The sequence below is a fragment of the Brachionichthys hirsutus genome, chromosome 16, assembly GCF_040956055.1.
Source record: "Brachionichthys hirsutus isolate HB-005 chromosome 16, CSIRO-AGI_Bhir_v1, whole genome shotgun sequence".
In the NCBI taxonomy this organism is placed as follows: domain Eukaryota; kingdom Metazoa; phylum Chordata; class Actinopteri; order Lophiiformes; family Brachionichthyidae; genus Brachionichthys; species Brachionichthys hirsutus.
The window spans coordinates 4195610-4212253 of NC_090912.1; the positions used below are offsets into that span (position 1 = coordinate 4195610).

Sequence of the window (16644 nt, forward strand, 5' to 3'; positions counted from 1 at the left end):
AACAGCGCCCCCTGTCGCCCAAACGACATCTAACGGAGATGACTTTCCAATATGTCTGATCGCCAGTCGAAAATTTAAAAATTGTTACAATAAAAATAAAAAAAATTTTGCAAAGATATAACTATACCTATATTCTGATAAACTCACTTCTTAACGTTCTAAAGAAATTGAAAATGCTGCCGTGTTTCATAAAGTTTTCATTATTTATGGCGTAACGACAATTAAATGCAATCTGCTTTCCAGTGAATGACACCATATACATATACGAATGAATAATAAGAATAGAAGGGCAACACAAATAAGAGGGAATCCCAAATAATTTCTGCCACACATAAAATATATAGACATACTAAAGTAACATCTCTCACAGAAGAGGAAAGTTTCTGTTTTGTATTCAAAGGCGGACATAATGAACAGGTGTGTATGGTGACCTATTTAAACGTATTGTTAGAGTCAAGAAACCAGTGCTGATTATTTTCTGAAGGGCTTGTCATTGCAAATGAGCATGAAGATTATGTTTAACAGGATCATTTTAGGAATGAGTTACAATTTAAGCCCAATTTTGTATTTTCAATCCCAAATTCTTATTAACTAGAGTGTATTAGTAAGAAATAAGTGCTTAATTATCTGCATAAAGACAAACACAGAGGCCTGCGTGTTGACTGGATTCCATCCACCTCTTGTTTATGAATTCCTGCATGCTTGTGATTGTGGATGTGCTCTCGTCTACTTCACTGTTTTCATGGACTGAATAGCTGCTTCCCGTCCACAGATCTGTCTGCACAGGCAGAAGTCCAACACTGCTGACCGGCCTTTAGTTTGCACAAGCTCCAGCTTCCAGATAAACACGAGAGGCACAGAGACAGGCGGGGCGGTCAAACGGAGAGCAAAGCTTGCAGACAACCTGCTGATCATTCTTCAATCCGAAGGAGAACATCAGCTCAACGTTGTTCTGTTTGTTTCAACAGTTAGCTTCCCTCAGGAGTGTGTGTTCAACGTCACCCATACAAAATTCAATATTTACTTGCTGTGAAAACATTTGCATTCATTCTTAGCTAGAGTATTTTGCATGCTTTGGCTCTACTTGTACCTGCAGGGCCCCGAGGATGGCTAAGAAGCTCCATTATTTATCCGTGTTGATCCAAACATAGCCAGCGCTGCTGAATTTGTAACACGTTTTTGTTTTAAGTGAGCAAACTTGTTTGGCTGAATGTGTGTTTGCTAGAATATATCTGTTCTGTCTCACACAGCTGCTGCACTTGTGTCACAAAGGACCTCTGCTGTCCGCTGTTGTTGTTGGATAATATTTGATTTTCCACTCAGTTTGAGAGTGAGAGAGAGAGAGAGTTTGTATGTTTATGACTGTGTGTGTTTAAAGCTCATTATTGCTCAGTAAATCTATTTTGTTGTGTTGTGCACTTTATCTGAAAATTTGTTTCTTGTTTGAGAAAGATTCGTTTTCCTACATGCCATTTATTTATTTGTTTACAGTGCGTCCATCTGGTACCTATACGTGAAAGTTGTCTGTATTTTACAGCTGATTTGTATGTTTTCAACTTTTATTATAGAATTTATAGAATTTATTAAATAGTGCAGTAGTCAATCACCTTTTTAGATATAAACAAAACTTGGAATTGGAAAATCCGTCCAAAGTAATACTACCTAAATGTTCACGCGAGGATGTTTTAAAGTATAGCTCATGTTACAAGTTTTAATCAGAGATTTTAGCATATGATTAAATCCAAATTACAATTCTGAAATGCAATGTTTTGCCCCTGATATTTGCTTTTCACCTTTGAGACATTATTTAAATCAAAGCAATGTGACACCTCATCAAAAATCCTAATATCACTCCCAGCCCCGCCCCTCCTGCTTTTTTGGTGTGCGTTAATTTGAATTACTAAAATGTTTTTTCTATTTGCATATTGTCGCTCCTTTAAGATTTTCACGTCGTGGTCTTTCTTCCTGCTGCAGGTTTCAGGTAACTAAAGTCATCATCATCACTTTTTTCATTTGAAGTAGATCCACCAGATTGAAATGTTGCTTTGGATTTAAAGAGAGATTATAGTTAAAATTCATAGCGCAGATCTTTCTTCAACTTTTCTCTTGCACCTGCACCTTTGGGCAGAATAATAATCTGCGTCTCTCTCGTCTTCTTTCATTTGTATTTGTGTAGCCTTTGATTTGTTGTTTCTGGGACATTATGATCATCTCTAATGATTCATTCCGTTGATCGATCTCTTTGTCTTCCTGTATTTTTTTGAACATCCCACCAGGATTCAGCTGCCAACGTGAGCTGTCGGGCGAAAGCGTCGCGTCGAGGGCAACGTTCCCTCTAAGGTGCGCTCGTGCGTAATTACGCACAGCTGATACGGTCTTCGCGCAGCGAAAATCTACGTTGCGCACAAAAACAAAATCCAACCTAAATTGAAAATAACATAAACACGCGGGACCACAGTACACACATCCTTTGCTTTGATTTTATCTGTTTTATTTGTTGATTTTTATCTCTTGGTTTTATGTTATTTATTTTTATACAATTGTGCACTTTGAGATTTGCTTTCAAATGTAAAGTGCGTTTAAAATAAAATGTATTATTATAATGTTGCTCAAAGTTGTCCAAGGGGACTGCTCAGGGAGTTTGTTTGCGCAGACGCATGAAAGGTTGGAGGGAGCATTGGTCGAGGGGAGGGTTTCTTTCTGTTTCCTCTCCTGGTGCGTTACCATCAGCCAGGATACGAGGGGGGGGGTTACAAACCCAGTCCCGCGGAACATCCTGCGAACTCATCCGAGCCTCAGAACCAAACTGCGCGCCCCCCCGCTGCTTGTTGGGCCGTCGCCTCGTGTTGCTGCCGAGAGAGGAGACAAAACCCCCGTCCAGCTGTTGTTGTTGTTGTTGTTGTTGTTGCGTGCTCGACTGTGCGGGACGCGGGGTTTTTATTTTCATGTTTGGACGATGTGACTGGAGGAGGGGAGAGACGACGCTCACGCGTGCGCGCACCGAGAGCGGACGCACGAGATGGACCTCAGGAAGACAACATTTAGGAGGTGATTTTTTTTTATTTTGTCATTCAAGTTTTAATGTGCGCCCATGCGTATCCTGACACAGGAACAATCACAAGGGCTGTTATGGATTCGTTTGTGTGCGTGCGTGTGTTTGCGTGTGTGTGTTTGGGGGGGGGGGTAACTGCTAACTTTGAACTAGAGTTTGGAGGTTATGTAATCCATCGTAGTTTGTCTGTTGGATGCCTCCAGAAGCTGTTCTGGTTTTATTGACATTTTATGTAACCTTTTTCCCAAAGTAAGCAACTAGCCTGTAGAATATCTTCCTCCACCGTAATAGGTGGAGGAAGATGGATGCACCCCCTACATCTGGGTGCATCCATCCTTAATATTTATTTGTGCAACCCTGCTGACAATGCAAAAACCAATCCACAAATTGGTCATGGCTGGAAATGCAACCTCCTGAGCAGAGGTTAAAATAAATAAGTGCATGGGGAAAAATAAATATATTTTTCCTCATCAACTCGTGATTCTAAATACCTCGAGCAGCAGGTTTACCAGTTTGTTAATTTGGCACATGACAGATCCAGCAGAGAAACAGCCTCTTGGTAGCATCAACAGAGGGGTGCATGGTGGTTCCCATGACAACAAAATCGCTTGGTGACGATGAATTTGAACATTGCTATTTAATCACTAATCACCACTTCATCCATATTTCTGTTGCCCAGGTGCCAAGAGGCCAGAGCTCATTGTTACTATAGTACAGTAAGCCAGTGAATGGGAAAGTCTCAGTGGATCCATTACCCCCCCCCCCCGCCACACACACACACACACACACACACGCACACACCGCCTCCATAACATGATCACCCAGTCAGATATCTGAAATGTTACACCAGCACATTTCTGTGGAGGATGTCCGAGTAGAGTTCCTGAGGTTCTGATGCATCAGACGCAGATCTTCCATTGCAGCCTGGTCTGGAAACGATTTCCTGATCGCTGGCGTTTTAATGAGGCTTAGGTGGAGGTCTGCACCCCCCCCCCCCCCCCCCCCCCCCAGAGAGCGTTTTAGGTTACACAGAAACTATTGAACGGAGTCCAGTGAAGCATGATGGGAGGACAGACAGAGCAGCCCCATAACGTTGTTTGTGTGTCTGTAGCCTACGTGTTGTTGTTTCTTGAGCTAATTGCTATGAACTCATTGGTGGCAATAACATAATTTGTGCTCAGAGAGTGCTGTCCCATTAACCAGCCCCCCCCCAATTTGTTTTTTTTAATTCAGATAAAGATTTTCTGGGGATTTCTGACTTTTTTTTTCTTTTTTTCTTGAATCTGGTACTTTATTAAATTAGAAATGAACGTTGAAACACATTTTAAGCCCCTTTGTTCTCTTCTGATTCATTTTCCTCTGACTGTTCCTTTCATCATGTAGAATTAATAGACTGTTGCGACAAACGGCTGCTTGTTGTGTGTGTGTGCGTGCGTGCGTGCGCATATGTTGATGATCGACCTAAATGTGTAATCAGAATAACGCATCTGACCAAAACAGACACACCTGTGGCCTCTGCGCCAGAATCTGCATTAAAACGATTGTGTGTGTGGCGTGTGCGCACACGTTTGTTTACGTGTGTAAGCTTGTGCATCTTAGCATGTTAAACGTGGTTTCGTAACATCTCCAGATGTAATTTTCTCAGCATGGCATTGAGTGATTACGGTTGATTAAACAGCCTGAAAAACACACACGCACACACTGGCCTTCCAGGGTTCAGCTCACACTTGTTTTCCCTGCTTTAGCTGAACTCGTCTTCTTTGCTCTCTCGTAGGTTCATGAACTGCAGGGTGCCGCCCAGTAAGAGATACCAGCCCACTGAATATGAGCATGCTGCGAACTGTGCCACACACGGGGTGAGCCCAGCAACTACAGGCAGCGCGAAACACGCTTCGGGAGCGGCCCTCCCGGAGTTCATTTCTGTGCCTCTGCCGTCGGTTTGGTCGAGTGTCAGACGAGAGAAGCTTCTGAAAAGATAGAGGGGATTGTGAGGAATATGGAGGGTGTTTTGTGGGCTTTAATCTGTGATTCAGTCTGTAGTTTTCACTAATCCGCTGTAATCCCAGTACGCGTCCACCCCGGAGAGAGCAAGAAACAGATGAAATGACACTCACTTTTTCTGTGCCATCTGGAGTGCATCGCAAAATGCAGCATCATGTAAATAGTTACACATTTTGCACAATATATGAGGAGTTACCAGGAATGAATGAGGAGCAAACTGCTGAATTGGATGTTAAAGCTCGCAGCTAATGCTGCCTTCATGCGGTGTCGTAATTATGGGAAATACCACTTGTCGAGTCGAAAAGTGCACTTGAACAAGTGGTAAAGTCGGATTTTCTACTGGAGAACTGGAAATTTATTATGATGCCCGAGTTTCCGAGATGAGATAACCTTTGACCTTTCAAAATGGCGGAGATGACTTAATAGTTTTAACAGTTTTACCCACGCAACAGACCGAAATGAAGTCCGTGTCTGCCATGTTTTTTTAAAAATGTTTGCTACAACAACAAAAGCACAAGAACAGGACGCACTCAATTAGGAAGTGGTAGGATAATCTTTCCCAGAGCACTTGAAGGCAGCATAATAATTAGTTTGTGCTTTATTAATTATGAGGCAAGTGACAAAAGAAAATCAGGAATGACATAAAAAAAAAAGGTTCCCTGTTCAAATCAATGGGGAAGAGATGAGATTAGAAAACGTCTCCATTAAATCATTAGAGAATAAAGGGATGTGTTTTGTGTCTCTTTCCAGTTGTGGATCCTCCCAAGTCTGGTGGGCGGGTCTGTGCTCTACTTCCTGTCTGTGGACCAATGGCATCGCGTGGCTGCCTGGCTCTATGGGAGTGGCCTCACTGGTCTTTTTGTCACCTCAACGCTCTTCCACACAGCTGCCTGGAAAATCAGCCACCTCCGGTGTGTGTGTGTGTGTGTGTGTTTATGATGTTCATGTCATACAGTTGGTTAATTATGACGCAGCCAGAGGGTCAGAGGCCAAACAGCAGATGTGGCGTGGTAATGAAAATACCCCACGTCATCTCCGACTACCCGCTGACACCAGGGTGAAATTACTCCCTGAGTTTTGAACATGAGATTATGCAATGTTCAAATCCACCCAGTCAAAAGGTCAATAAACAGGCCAGGCTGAAGAAAGCAAAGGTCCAGGAACTCTTTTTTTTATTTTATTTTGTTTTTGCACAGAACTAAATATTTTTGCCAGAATAATTATTTATCTGAGAATGTGATTCCATAACTCTTCTTCCAACTCTGCAACTTGTGCTCCAGCTCCTCTGAACTTTCCCATGGCTTTCCAAACAGACCCAACCAGCAGTGCTTTATATGTTGAAGGTCGGGGGGGTTGGATGGGGATAACGTGAGATGCTCCCCACTTACTGAAATTGCTCTGCAAAGGTTCTCAAGTACAGTAACCCAAATCCTTGTCTTTGCAGGCCGGTTGCGCTGAGGTGACGGAAATTGGATGAAGACTACAATGAAATGAAATCTTTCTCTTGTCTCATCTTCATCATTGTTTAGGATGGTGGAGCAGCGTTTCCACATGTGCGACAGAATGGCCATTTACGTCTTCATAGCGTCCACCTACTCTCCCTGGTGGGTCACCGTGGTCGCAGGCCATGACTGATGTGCCGGTTAACGTGCTCACGCGATGAACATGCTGTCCTCAGGTTGATGCTGAGGGAGCTCGGGCCCTGGTCCTGTCACATGCGCTGGCTGATATGGGTCATGGCTTGTGTGGGATCCATGTACGTCTTCTGTTTCCACGAGAGGTAACGAAGCCTCTCTTTGTGTCTCCGCTCTGTGTCATGGTTTTTTACACAATTACCTTTGAAACCAACCCCCCCCCTTCAAGCAGCAACCTTAGACTGCTGTTTGACGCCGGAAACAATTGCATCAGAAATTGGAGGTATTGTCTTTTCACGCTCCAGTTTTTTTACCCCCCCCCCCCCCCCCCAGGTACAAGCTGGTGGAGCTGTTGGGATATGTGGCCATGGGCTCCGTTCCTGCTCTGGTCATCTTGTCTATGGTAAGAGCAGAGCAGTCGTCAGAGGAGTCGCCTGTCTCCGTTTCTCAGAAACAGGGTTTCTTCTGTAGCCCCCCCCCCCCCCCCCCTCCACCGCAACAGACTTCCTGCCATTGTGTGAGAATCAACATGAACAAAACCAACACAGCAGCTTAGTTTGAAATCGTATACATAATCTTTCCACATTGTCTCGGTTCACCAGTTTGGTCCAGGCTTTTGTTTTGTTTTTATTGCTCCAGAGGATGAATGCTAATGATGTTGTTGACCCCCCCCGACATTTCCTCTGACTCAACTATTATGTTCACATTTGTGGTTTTGAATGAAATGTCTCAAAAACCACAGATTGGATTTCATTCCTTAAGGAGTCTCAAAAATCAGACATCAAATATTCAATACCAAAACAATTCAGCTGTACCTTGTGCTTTGTGCTAATTGGTAAATATTAGCGTGACAAACACATATTATCAGCATATGGAGCACGTTTATGCAAAAGGACATGCCAGCATTTGGATAAAAACTTGTTTTGCACCCATTTTAAAACAATTTTTTTTTGCATTATTGTCTAAAAGAAAAACCTCTTCTTCCAGGTGGAGCGTACAGGTGTGTGTGAACTGGCGGTAGGCGGTCTCTTCTACGTGGTGGGCGTGGTCTTCTTTAAGTGCGATGGCCTCGTGCCATTCGCCCACGCCATCTGGCATCTTTTTGTTGCTGCAGGAGCCAGCGTTCATTATTACGCTATCTGGAGGTACCTGTACCTGCCTGAGCCGCCGCTGCACACATCAAGGTGACGCATCACCAGACCCACTGACAAAACCTCTGGATTTTCAAATGCGTAGCACCTCTGGGTTTGAATCTACCTCATGGGAGATGTTTGCACAGCAGTAGTATACAGTATTATAATAATTTGACATTTTGTAAAATGAACATGATCTCTTTTTGGCCAATTTAACAGGACATTGGTAAACTAGACATGTAACGCAGCCAACAGGGACCTTTAAGGCTCACCAAGTAGATCAGATCGTGTTGTTACCCTCGCCGAAGAGGAGGCGAGGGTATTGCAATTGGGTGCGTTTGTTTGTTTGTTTGTTTGTTTGTCTGTCCGAGCGCATAAGTCAAAAACTAGTAACCCAATCAACTTGAAAATTTTACACAAGCAAGGTTCTGTCTGTGGCTCGGTCCTCCCCGAGAATGGCGTTGATCCGGATCTGGATCCAGATTCTAGAATTATTTTTACATCTGGAATTGTGCCTGTGCTGTAAACTGCCACTTTAAGAGGGAGGGACACGAATGGCATGATGGGAAAAAGAGTCCAGAAGATGGCTTGTAGTACGTTCCGGAGCAGCAAGCCAGAGCAGGTTTGGCCCCTCTGATCCGGAAGCCCCGTTTACTGTCTCACAAGATCGAATAGTCTATTGGAGGCGAGGGTCTGCAATCTCTGATTGTCGTTTTCTCGTTTTTGTTTGGTTTTTACCAAAATCAAGCTGTAAAAAATGACAAATTGCAGTTTTTCATGCAGTTTGATATGGAGTGGTATTTCTTGGCAGGGATTAGCCACTTCTTGTAGTTTTGTCATCAGGAAACCAGATTATTTTTCAGACCCCTGTGCTAAATTAAGACAGTCTTGTCTAGCTCTCGAAAAGGAATCAATAAGCATTTAAATTGTTGAACGATTCCTTTAAAGACGTATTTCTGCTTCTGAGCTGGCGTTAGACTGCCATTGATTACACCGCCTGTATTACCTGGGATTAACTCCGCCCCTTTCCTGTCCAAACTATACACCTGCCAAATCTACACGACAGGCCTTCCTGTACATTGGTGCTGACCCTCAAGTCTGTGTTGCAACCATTAAAAAAAAAAACACTTATAAATCAATTTGGCCATTTTTCATGGCTGGAAAACATTGAAACAAACATTTCATATTTGCTGCGCCTGGTTTTATATATAAATATATTAAAAAGAGCATTTGACCTTGACTGGATTAGGCTGACTGCAGATAGATTTAAAGTCACTTCATGATTTACCGTGAGGCACTGATAAGTTATCAGTCACTAAGGAGTTAAACAGTCATTACTGTAAATCAGAAATGGCAATGATTGCATTGATTTCTGCTCGTCATGAATTTTGAATGAAGACCTATTTCCAGAGATTCTCTAAACAGAATGTGTGTGTTTACACAGCATGCAGATTACATGTACAAATGTTTATACTTGCTCAAACACTGTAAATCACACCAGCAGCTTTTCTTTGACCTTTAGTTGTTTGACTGTTAAAATAACAGAGCAGTTACTCAGGAAGTGAGCGTTTATTGCTGTCTTTTGCTATTTCTATTTTGTCATTTCCATTCCCACTGTTCAATAAAATAAAGATACATTATATTACACTGGGAGATCCGTCTATTTCCTGTGCGCCACATCATTTTCAATCAATCCATTTCAATTATTTACCCCCCCCCCCCCCCCAAATCAAACGTAATTCATCCGGACGACTGGTTCTCGTGTCACTGTGAATGCGTGAGGCTGGTGAGGGTCCGCAGTTGCAGTGGCATGGCCAAGTTGGTGTCACGGTGCCACTGTGGGGTAATCACATGCGGAGGGGGGGTCAAGACACTCTGCGCCACGCCGGGAGACTTCAGCAGCGACCATAACTCCTCCCCTCTTGTTACTATGGAAACAAGGTCATCTTCATCAGAGCACCAGCACACTGGCCCACCTCTGGTGACTGTTCTCAGTTTGGAGAAGAACAGAGATACCCTAAAAGAAACGGACATTGACGAATCATTATAGGACATGGCTGTCGGAATAACGGCCGCACAGAACGAAGCACACGCATGGCTGCCGGTCACCTGGGTATGAGGTCATGTGATCGTGACGCCAGCTTCGCCAGAGCACTCATTAGAGTGGTGATAACTCTGGGGGCGGGGCAAACTGCTCCGAGTGGTGCGGAAGATGAGGTGATCTCAAACAGCACCGCCTCCAGGGCCTCGAAACAGGAAGTGATGAGTCTCACGGAGCAGCGGGAGTCACATGACACGGACAGGTACTCGCCCAGCACCCACACCTGGAATCCAAGTGAGCCAAATAATCTTTTAGTGGACGTTTGTAGCTTCTGACATTTTAATATAACACACAGGAAAACAATTAGAACTCCCCCCCCCCCCCCCCCCCCGGGTCAGTTTCATTACCACGTGTGTGTAGATCTCTTCCTTGTTGTAGACGTTGGATGTGGCTCCAGCGAACTCCAGCAGCTCGCGAGATTGTTCTACCACCAGAGAGGGGCGGAGCTTGCACAACCTCAGCAGGTGGCAGCTGAACACCCTACAAAGAGAGACCGGTGGAGGGGATGAGGACATGGAGCGGTGGAACACTTTGGAGCCCCTCTTTGAACCAACCTGTGTGTCTCTTTGATGTATTTCGGGACGTCGAGGAGGAGGCAGCTTCTCTCCAGCATTACCAGGATCAAGTGGGCTAAAAGTTTCTCATTGGCGACCTGAAAAACAGGCACACACAATTATGTTTCTCACAACTGAAACTCCATTGTTGAAACGAACATTTAATCTCCTCACCGTGAAAACTGTGTTGAAAAAAATGTGCAGAAGCACGGGCACGGCCTGGGCACACTGGACGACCCTCGGCCATTCTACAGCCTCAGACAGCAGATCATGGAGCGTGCTCAGCCGCTCGATTGTGTCGCCTGTGGAGAGATGAAATGAGATCATTCGTCTATTTCCAAAGTAAATACATGAAGATATGATTTTATGTGATTACCTGAACCCGACTCTGCTCGAAGCAAGAAGAGAAAAAGCCCTCTGAAAGAAGGGTTTCGAAACGCATCAAGTGACACGAGGCCGCCTGGCTCAGAGATGGGCATACAAGTTGACCTGAAACACACACACACACACACACACACACACACACACACACACACACACACAGAGCTGGTGGTAAAGTGTGAACTCGGACTTTCTTTAGACAGTCTGGTGTGTGCATCCCACCTGAGTTGCAGGACCAGTGTAGCTGAGAGACAAGGCAGATCCAGCAGAGTGTGGAGAAGCTCTATTGCAGTTCCAGTTGTCACCAGAGAGGGCAGCAAATCCACAAAGTCATCCACCATTGCTGGGGTATTCCAAGCCAACAGCTACAGAGAGAGCAAGCAGACAGCGTGTGTGTCCTTCTCTTTGTTAATCTATAACAACTCCTCACTAACCCACAGTATGTATATATATATATATATATATATATGATAAGGATCTCTGAAGGTGTCCTCACCTTCAGCAGGTTTGGAAAAAATGCCGTGTACTGTTGGACACGGAGCTGCAGACTGACGAGGTTCAGTCGAAGGAAGCGTAGAAGCTCATGTGCCAGGAAGTTGTCGTTGAACAGCTCGGCGGGGAATCGTTCAAACACCAGCTTCCACACGCCGTCACAGTCGACCGCAGCCATCTCGCCTAGGTGGGTTGTACACGTTTAACCGCGCGTTAGGATTAAAACGCTTCCAGCTTTGAAGAAACCAAACAAGATGTACGCCGCTTCTCTGAATATCTGCGCTCGTGTGGAGGGAAAAGAAACCGGTTGATGCGTGCGGTCACCGTGGTTGAGGTAGAACTGCGCGATGGGCAGCAGGACTCGGGCGAACGACAGGTCAGAGCTGAGTCGACCGAAGAGCGCCTTGATGCACGGGAACGCCCGGTAGACCAGCGAGGCGTCCTCCACACACACACAGTCCAGTACACACACAGCCTCCACAAGACACTGGAGAGGAAACCGGGAGAAACACCGTTCTACCATAAACTGAACCGGCGTGTAAGGGTTAATGTAATCCCTCTTCCGATAGAGATGATCTATGAGATCAATATTCACCGCTTTCTGCAGATCCGCATCGGTCCTTTTGTGTGCCTCTGAGACAAGGAGAAGCACACACATTACAAACCGCTACAAAAGACGTGACTTCTCTCCCACACTCACTGCGATCGCTCTGCTCGATGAGCCGCTGGCAGTACTGGAAGGCCTTCTCCCGCAGGCGCTCCTTCGGAGGGAGCAGTCGGCTGGAGGAGGAAGTGGCCGAAACCATGGAAACCACCGAGCTATCCACCTCCGACCGGTCATCTGCAACACGAGAGATCCGGGATGATCGGGGCACGGCTCAAACCATCTGGACAAAATCATTTATCGTGGTGAATTCTGTGAAAAGACAATAAACTTTAGGTGTTCATATGACTCAAACGCACTTTGGTGATCAAATTAGACTTTGACGCTGAAGAGAGAAGAGGAAAAAAGTGGATTCAGAATCAGGCTCGTTTCTGACTGCAATCGGAGCAGCGCGTTAGTCCTTCATCACAGCGATTCGTTCATGGCGACAACCCATGAGGATTAAAGAAGACTAAGAAGTGCACACACGTGTAATTAAGAAGTCGTGGAGGAGGATGTTAGATCAGTGCTGGCAAAGAGCCGCGATCATATTTTATTGTCGCTGAACATTGAACTCAGCACAGAACAAAATTACGTTTTCACCCTACTCCAATGGGCCGCTCTAAACACACACGCATATACATTTTAGGGGGCCGTAACATGCGTGGAGTTGGAATAGGGTGAGGGTCGGCACACCCCGGAGCAGTTAGGGGGGGGGGGGGGGTGCCTTGCTCAAGGGCACCTCGGCAGTGCCCTGTGGGTAGACCGGCCCCTCTCCAGCCACCGGTCCACACTCCGTATGCTCGTCTGGGCTGGGACTTGAACAGGTGACCCTCCGGTTCCCCACCCACTGAGCCACTGCCGCCCCCATCATCAAGTTGGCTCGAGCTGCACCAAAGTTAAAAGGAGCTCAGACGGAAACAAGTTAGAACATCGCAAGACTTCGTAGAGACATGCAGAGAGGGTCCACGAGTTTGCATGTCTTACCCATAGAAAAGGAGTGGGAGTGGGAGTGGGAGAGGCTGAGCTGCAGCCTGTTTGCTGGGGGGTGATGAGAACACAGAGGACGTCATCTTGGATGAACTAATGACAGCCTTTAAGGTTGATAATAGGAGGCTGGTGCTCCTTGAGACAAGATATGAATAAAAGGAAATGAAAAAGACTGCGGCTTGCACCAGCGGTGGGACCGTACCTGCGTCCGCTGCAGTGTTGCCGTTGGAAACGCAGTGGAAGGTGAGAAGCCAGTGGCGGAGCATTGAAAAGGAATAGACATTCATCCACTGGTCATCGGTGAAGCCCTGGCCCACGCACAGCACAGTAAAGAAATCCCCCGACACCGTCCCATCGAGCTCCGCTATGGGCGCCGGCTGACACACAGACACGAAAACATGGAAGACGCAGAGGAAAACGTGAAACTAATGTCGCCGACGACTGCGTGGGAGTAGGCTGCTCACCTGGCGTGACCGGGGCCCTGTGAAGAACCCACTGGAAGAAGCCCCACCCCCTTGAGTGATGCTAGCATAACGCAGCCAATCAACAAGCTTTTTACTCAGGAGGGTCACATGATCTGTCACGCCATAGGAGGAGAGACAGAACTGAGCGAAAACTACTTTGTTATAAATGCAGCTTTTAAGATGTTGACTTCAGAGCATTTCGGTTCAATCTACCGTCTGTGAGGGACTCTGGGCTGTGTGTGAGGACGGTGTTGAGGATGGGGAGGGTGTGCGTGAACAAATGAGCTGATCCCTCTGATTGTCGGCTTTCCAGACTGCGAAGCAGCCGAGTGCAGAGAGAGGACAGATCAGTCCTGGACCGAGCCTGTTGGGTTGAAGTTTACAAGACACTGGTTAGTTCATGAGTGAAGATCTGGAAACAAATGAACAGAGCGCTGGACGTGTGCCTCTGCGTGCATTTCCACTGTACACATAGATATTCAGCAATAAAGCTAAGATAATTTTACTCTTATACCAACAAAGCAAAAAAATGATTTATTTTCTCACCTGAGAGAGCAGCAGAGCAGCCGCATGGCTGTTTAAGGGACCGATTTTCTCTGAGATGTTGTTCAGTTCTTGGCCATAAGGGGGCAGTGTCTCGATGAGCACAGCTGAGCTCAGCACCTGCAGCTGCTCTGAGGGGGAGCAGAGAAGCGACACGACCTTACTCTGAAGCTCTGGAGGCAACCTGCGGTCGATGAAAACAGAGAAAACAAAGGAATAGACTTATAGCATTATGAATAAAAGATCATATCGAACATTAAAAGGGTTGCAGTAGAAATAAATGATGATTGAGAACTGGGAACCTAATCAAGACATGAAACGGAAAGCAACTGGACTTCTGAATTCTTCAACGGTGAAACACTTGGTTGTTTTCATTTGTTAAAGTATTCTGGATTCTAATTCGAGCTCGCTACCTTAGAGAGTTGTGCAGATAAAGCTGTAAAGAATGAAGCAACGAGTCTGACAGTGGCTCGCGCGAGCTCTGCCACAGAGGAGTGAGGTTGGAGCTCTTACTTCATGGTGAACTTGTTGGCAGAGAGGATGAGGTGAAGCCTCTGCAGGGAGTCCACAGTATCATGACCGAGCTCCTTCCCTTGGAGCAGCTTAAGCAGCCTACTGTAAAACTTTTGCAGCTCAGACTCCTGGATCTCCCTGGAAATAACACACAGCGCCCGTTTCTGCCCCAGCACTGTGCATGGACATTGTGTGACTTGATTCAACAATAATATTTGGAGAATTCACTACATTTTAACCCCCATTAAGGATTATACATCTTCACATTGACCCATTTCTTTGCTACTTTGATTGTCAGCAGGATTATACAAAAACCACTGAACAGATTTCTGTGAGACTTGGTGTTTGATGGACCAGAAATGACCCTGCCAAAAAAAATGCATGTGGATCTGGATGAAGTGAAGAATCCAGGATGAAATATTCCCTTTCTGACACATGAGAGGGATGATAGAGCATTTTCAGAAACTTTTTTATGAATATTAGTGAAAGGATTTGCCATCTTAATTTGGATCATGATTTTTTTTAATTACCAGATTTAAATGTTTGGTTACAAGGCTAGTAAACTCAAATAAAAAGGACAGAACTATGAGCTTTGTTTTTGACAAGGCTTGATTGAATTGGCTGAGATACGCACTCTATCGAGTACCATTCTAGTTCGATTATTGATCAAACTAGAAAAATCGATCAAAAATAAAAAGGGCAATACACACATTAACACCACAAATTACAAGTTTTGTAATTTCAACGTTTTTTGACCCGCTAAAGTCAAGTTCTTCATTGCCGCTGTACTACAAAAGAACTTACATTATAAGAACGTAGACTATATTTTTGGACGGGCTAACGAGCGCTAGCTAGTTTAGCAGCAGAAATGCTAACAGGCTGCGTAAAAGGACTAAACGGAAGCGCCGAAGACGCGGAGCGTTGCTTTACCTCGCTTGTCTGATCAAACTCTCAGAACCGTGGGAGTACATGTTCAGAGCAGTCGAGCCGCTCCTCTGTGGGCAGCGGAAGGTAAACAGTGCAGCACCGATCACGGCCCCACCGGAATCACGCGATCGCCACTTTAGTTCCGCTTTCACAGCGGAGACGCGATCGCCACTTTAGTTCCGCTTTCACAGCGGAGACGCGTTCGCGTGCTCCCGACTCCAGTCGGCGATTGTGGTCCTTATTTATTTCATAATAAGAAAAGCTGTTTTGTTTTTTTGTTTTACATTTGCATTTATTTTTTTTCCGACTGTTTTGTTGTCTAATATGTGCATAGTCATGTTATATTCTACACTTTTCCCTCATCTCTAAAGGAAAATGTAGAAAGGATAGCAGTATAGGATTAGGAGTTTTTGTACATTTATTCACAACCTTTTAAAACACTAAGCAAACAGGCCTACTTTGATTTAATATTTCAAAGGTTCAAAGGTTCATATAGACGATAGAGAATGTCAGGGGAAGTAGTTGATAAATCTGCCTCAAGGACAACTACATAAGCATCCTTATGTAGTTGTCATAACCTTATTGGTTATGACAAGTTCACACTTATTGATTTTTGATATATATATATATACAGTATATATATCTTAGATATGTTTATATCAAATATTTGATATAAAGATATCAAAGATATTGAAACTTTAATTAACAACTTTATTTTTATCAGCAAAATGTGTAAAAAGTAATAAATGTTAATGCATAACATTGTTTTACCTGATTGGTAACATAAACTGTCAGATATGGAGAGCACAGAAATCATTATGGTCTTCTTGTATCCCACAAAAAAGGAGGATGAATGTTTTAAACCAAGTAGGAAAAGTAAATAAACCATCTTTCTGATTCACTTTTATTTACACTCACGTTTACTTCTTTTTTTTAGTTTTCAAACTAAACACAAACACACAAACGTGTGTAAAGATCAGTACACACATCCTTTGCTTGTTGATTTTATCTCTTTTATTTGTTGATTTTTATCGCTTGTTTTTATATTATTTATTTTCATACTATTGTGCACTTTGAGATTTGCTTTCAAATGTAAAGTGCGTTTAAAATAAAATGTATTATTATGATGTTGCTCAAAGTTGTCCAAGGGGACTGCTCAGGGAGTTTGTGGGTTTGCTCAGACGCATGAAATATTAGAGGGAACATTGGTACCCAT

General features: G+C 44.5%; 2 protein-coding genes across 2 annotated transcripts; one reads left to right on the forward strand and one right to left on the reverse strand.

Annotated features, from left to right (window-relative positions):
* The first annotated feature begins 3019 nt into the window (after positions 1-3019).
* On the forward strand, positions 3020-7875 carry LOC137905823 (monocyte to macrophage differentiation factor 2-like). Its single transcript, XM_068750087.1, has 7 exons — positions 3020-3048; positions 4827-4908; positions 5804-5964; positions 6583-6657; positions 6732-6833; positions 7021-7090; positions 7675-7875. The coding sequence occupies exons 1-7, from the start codon at positions 3020-3022 to the stop codon at positions 7873-7875; spliced, it is 720 nt and encodes a 239-aa protein (XP_068606188.1).
* An 888-nt stretch (positions 7876-8763) lies between these two features.
* Positions 8764-15472, reverse strand: ap5z1 (adaptor related protein complex 5 subunit zeta 1). Its single transcript, XM_068749396.1, has 17 exons — positions 15432-15472; positions 14502-14639; positions 13992-14172; positions 13659-13809; positions 13446-13558; positions 13184-13358; positions 12049-12189; positions 11944-11981; positions 11673-11835; positions 11353-11531; positions 11079-11221; positions 10852-10964; positions 10650-10777; positions 10476-10573; positions 10269-10401; positions 9930-10144; positions 8764-9837 (listed from the first exon to the last, which is right to left on the reverse strand). The coding sequence occupies exons 1-17, from the start codon at positions 15470-15472 to the stop codon at positions 9585-9587; spliced, it is 2403 nt and encodes an 800-aa protein (XP_068605497.1). The 3' UTR covers positions 8764-9584.
* Between the last annotated feature and the right edge of the window lie 1172 nt (positions 15473-16644).

Excerpts from the sequence above, each read along its gene's own strand:
- ap5z1 (XM_068749396.1), bottom strand. The coding sequence starts at position 15,472 with ATGTACTCCCACGGTTCTGAGAGTTTGATCAGACAAGCGAG. Across the intron at positions 11,836-11,943 it reads ATGCGGATCTGCAGAAAGCG|TGTCTTGTGGAGGCTGTGTG; the intron begins GTGAATATTGAT and ends TTTCCTCTCCAG. Across the intron at positions 10,778-10,851 it reads TCGAGCAGAGTCGGGTTCAG|GCGACACAATCGAGCGGCTG; the intron begins GTAATCACATAA and ends ATCTCTCCACAG.
- LOC137905823 (XM_068750087.1), top strand. The coding sequence starts at position 3,020 with ATGGACCTCAGGAAGACAACATTTAGGAG. Across the intron at positions 3,049-4,826 it reads AGGAAGACAACATTTAGGAG|GTTCATGAACTGCAGGGTGC; the intron begins GTGATTTTTTTT and ends GCTCTCTCGTAG. Across the intron at positions 7,091-7,674 it reads CTCTGGTCATCTTGTCTATG|GTGGAGCGTACAGGTGTGTG; the intron begins GTAAGAGCAGAG and ends CTCTTCTTCCAG.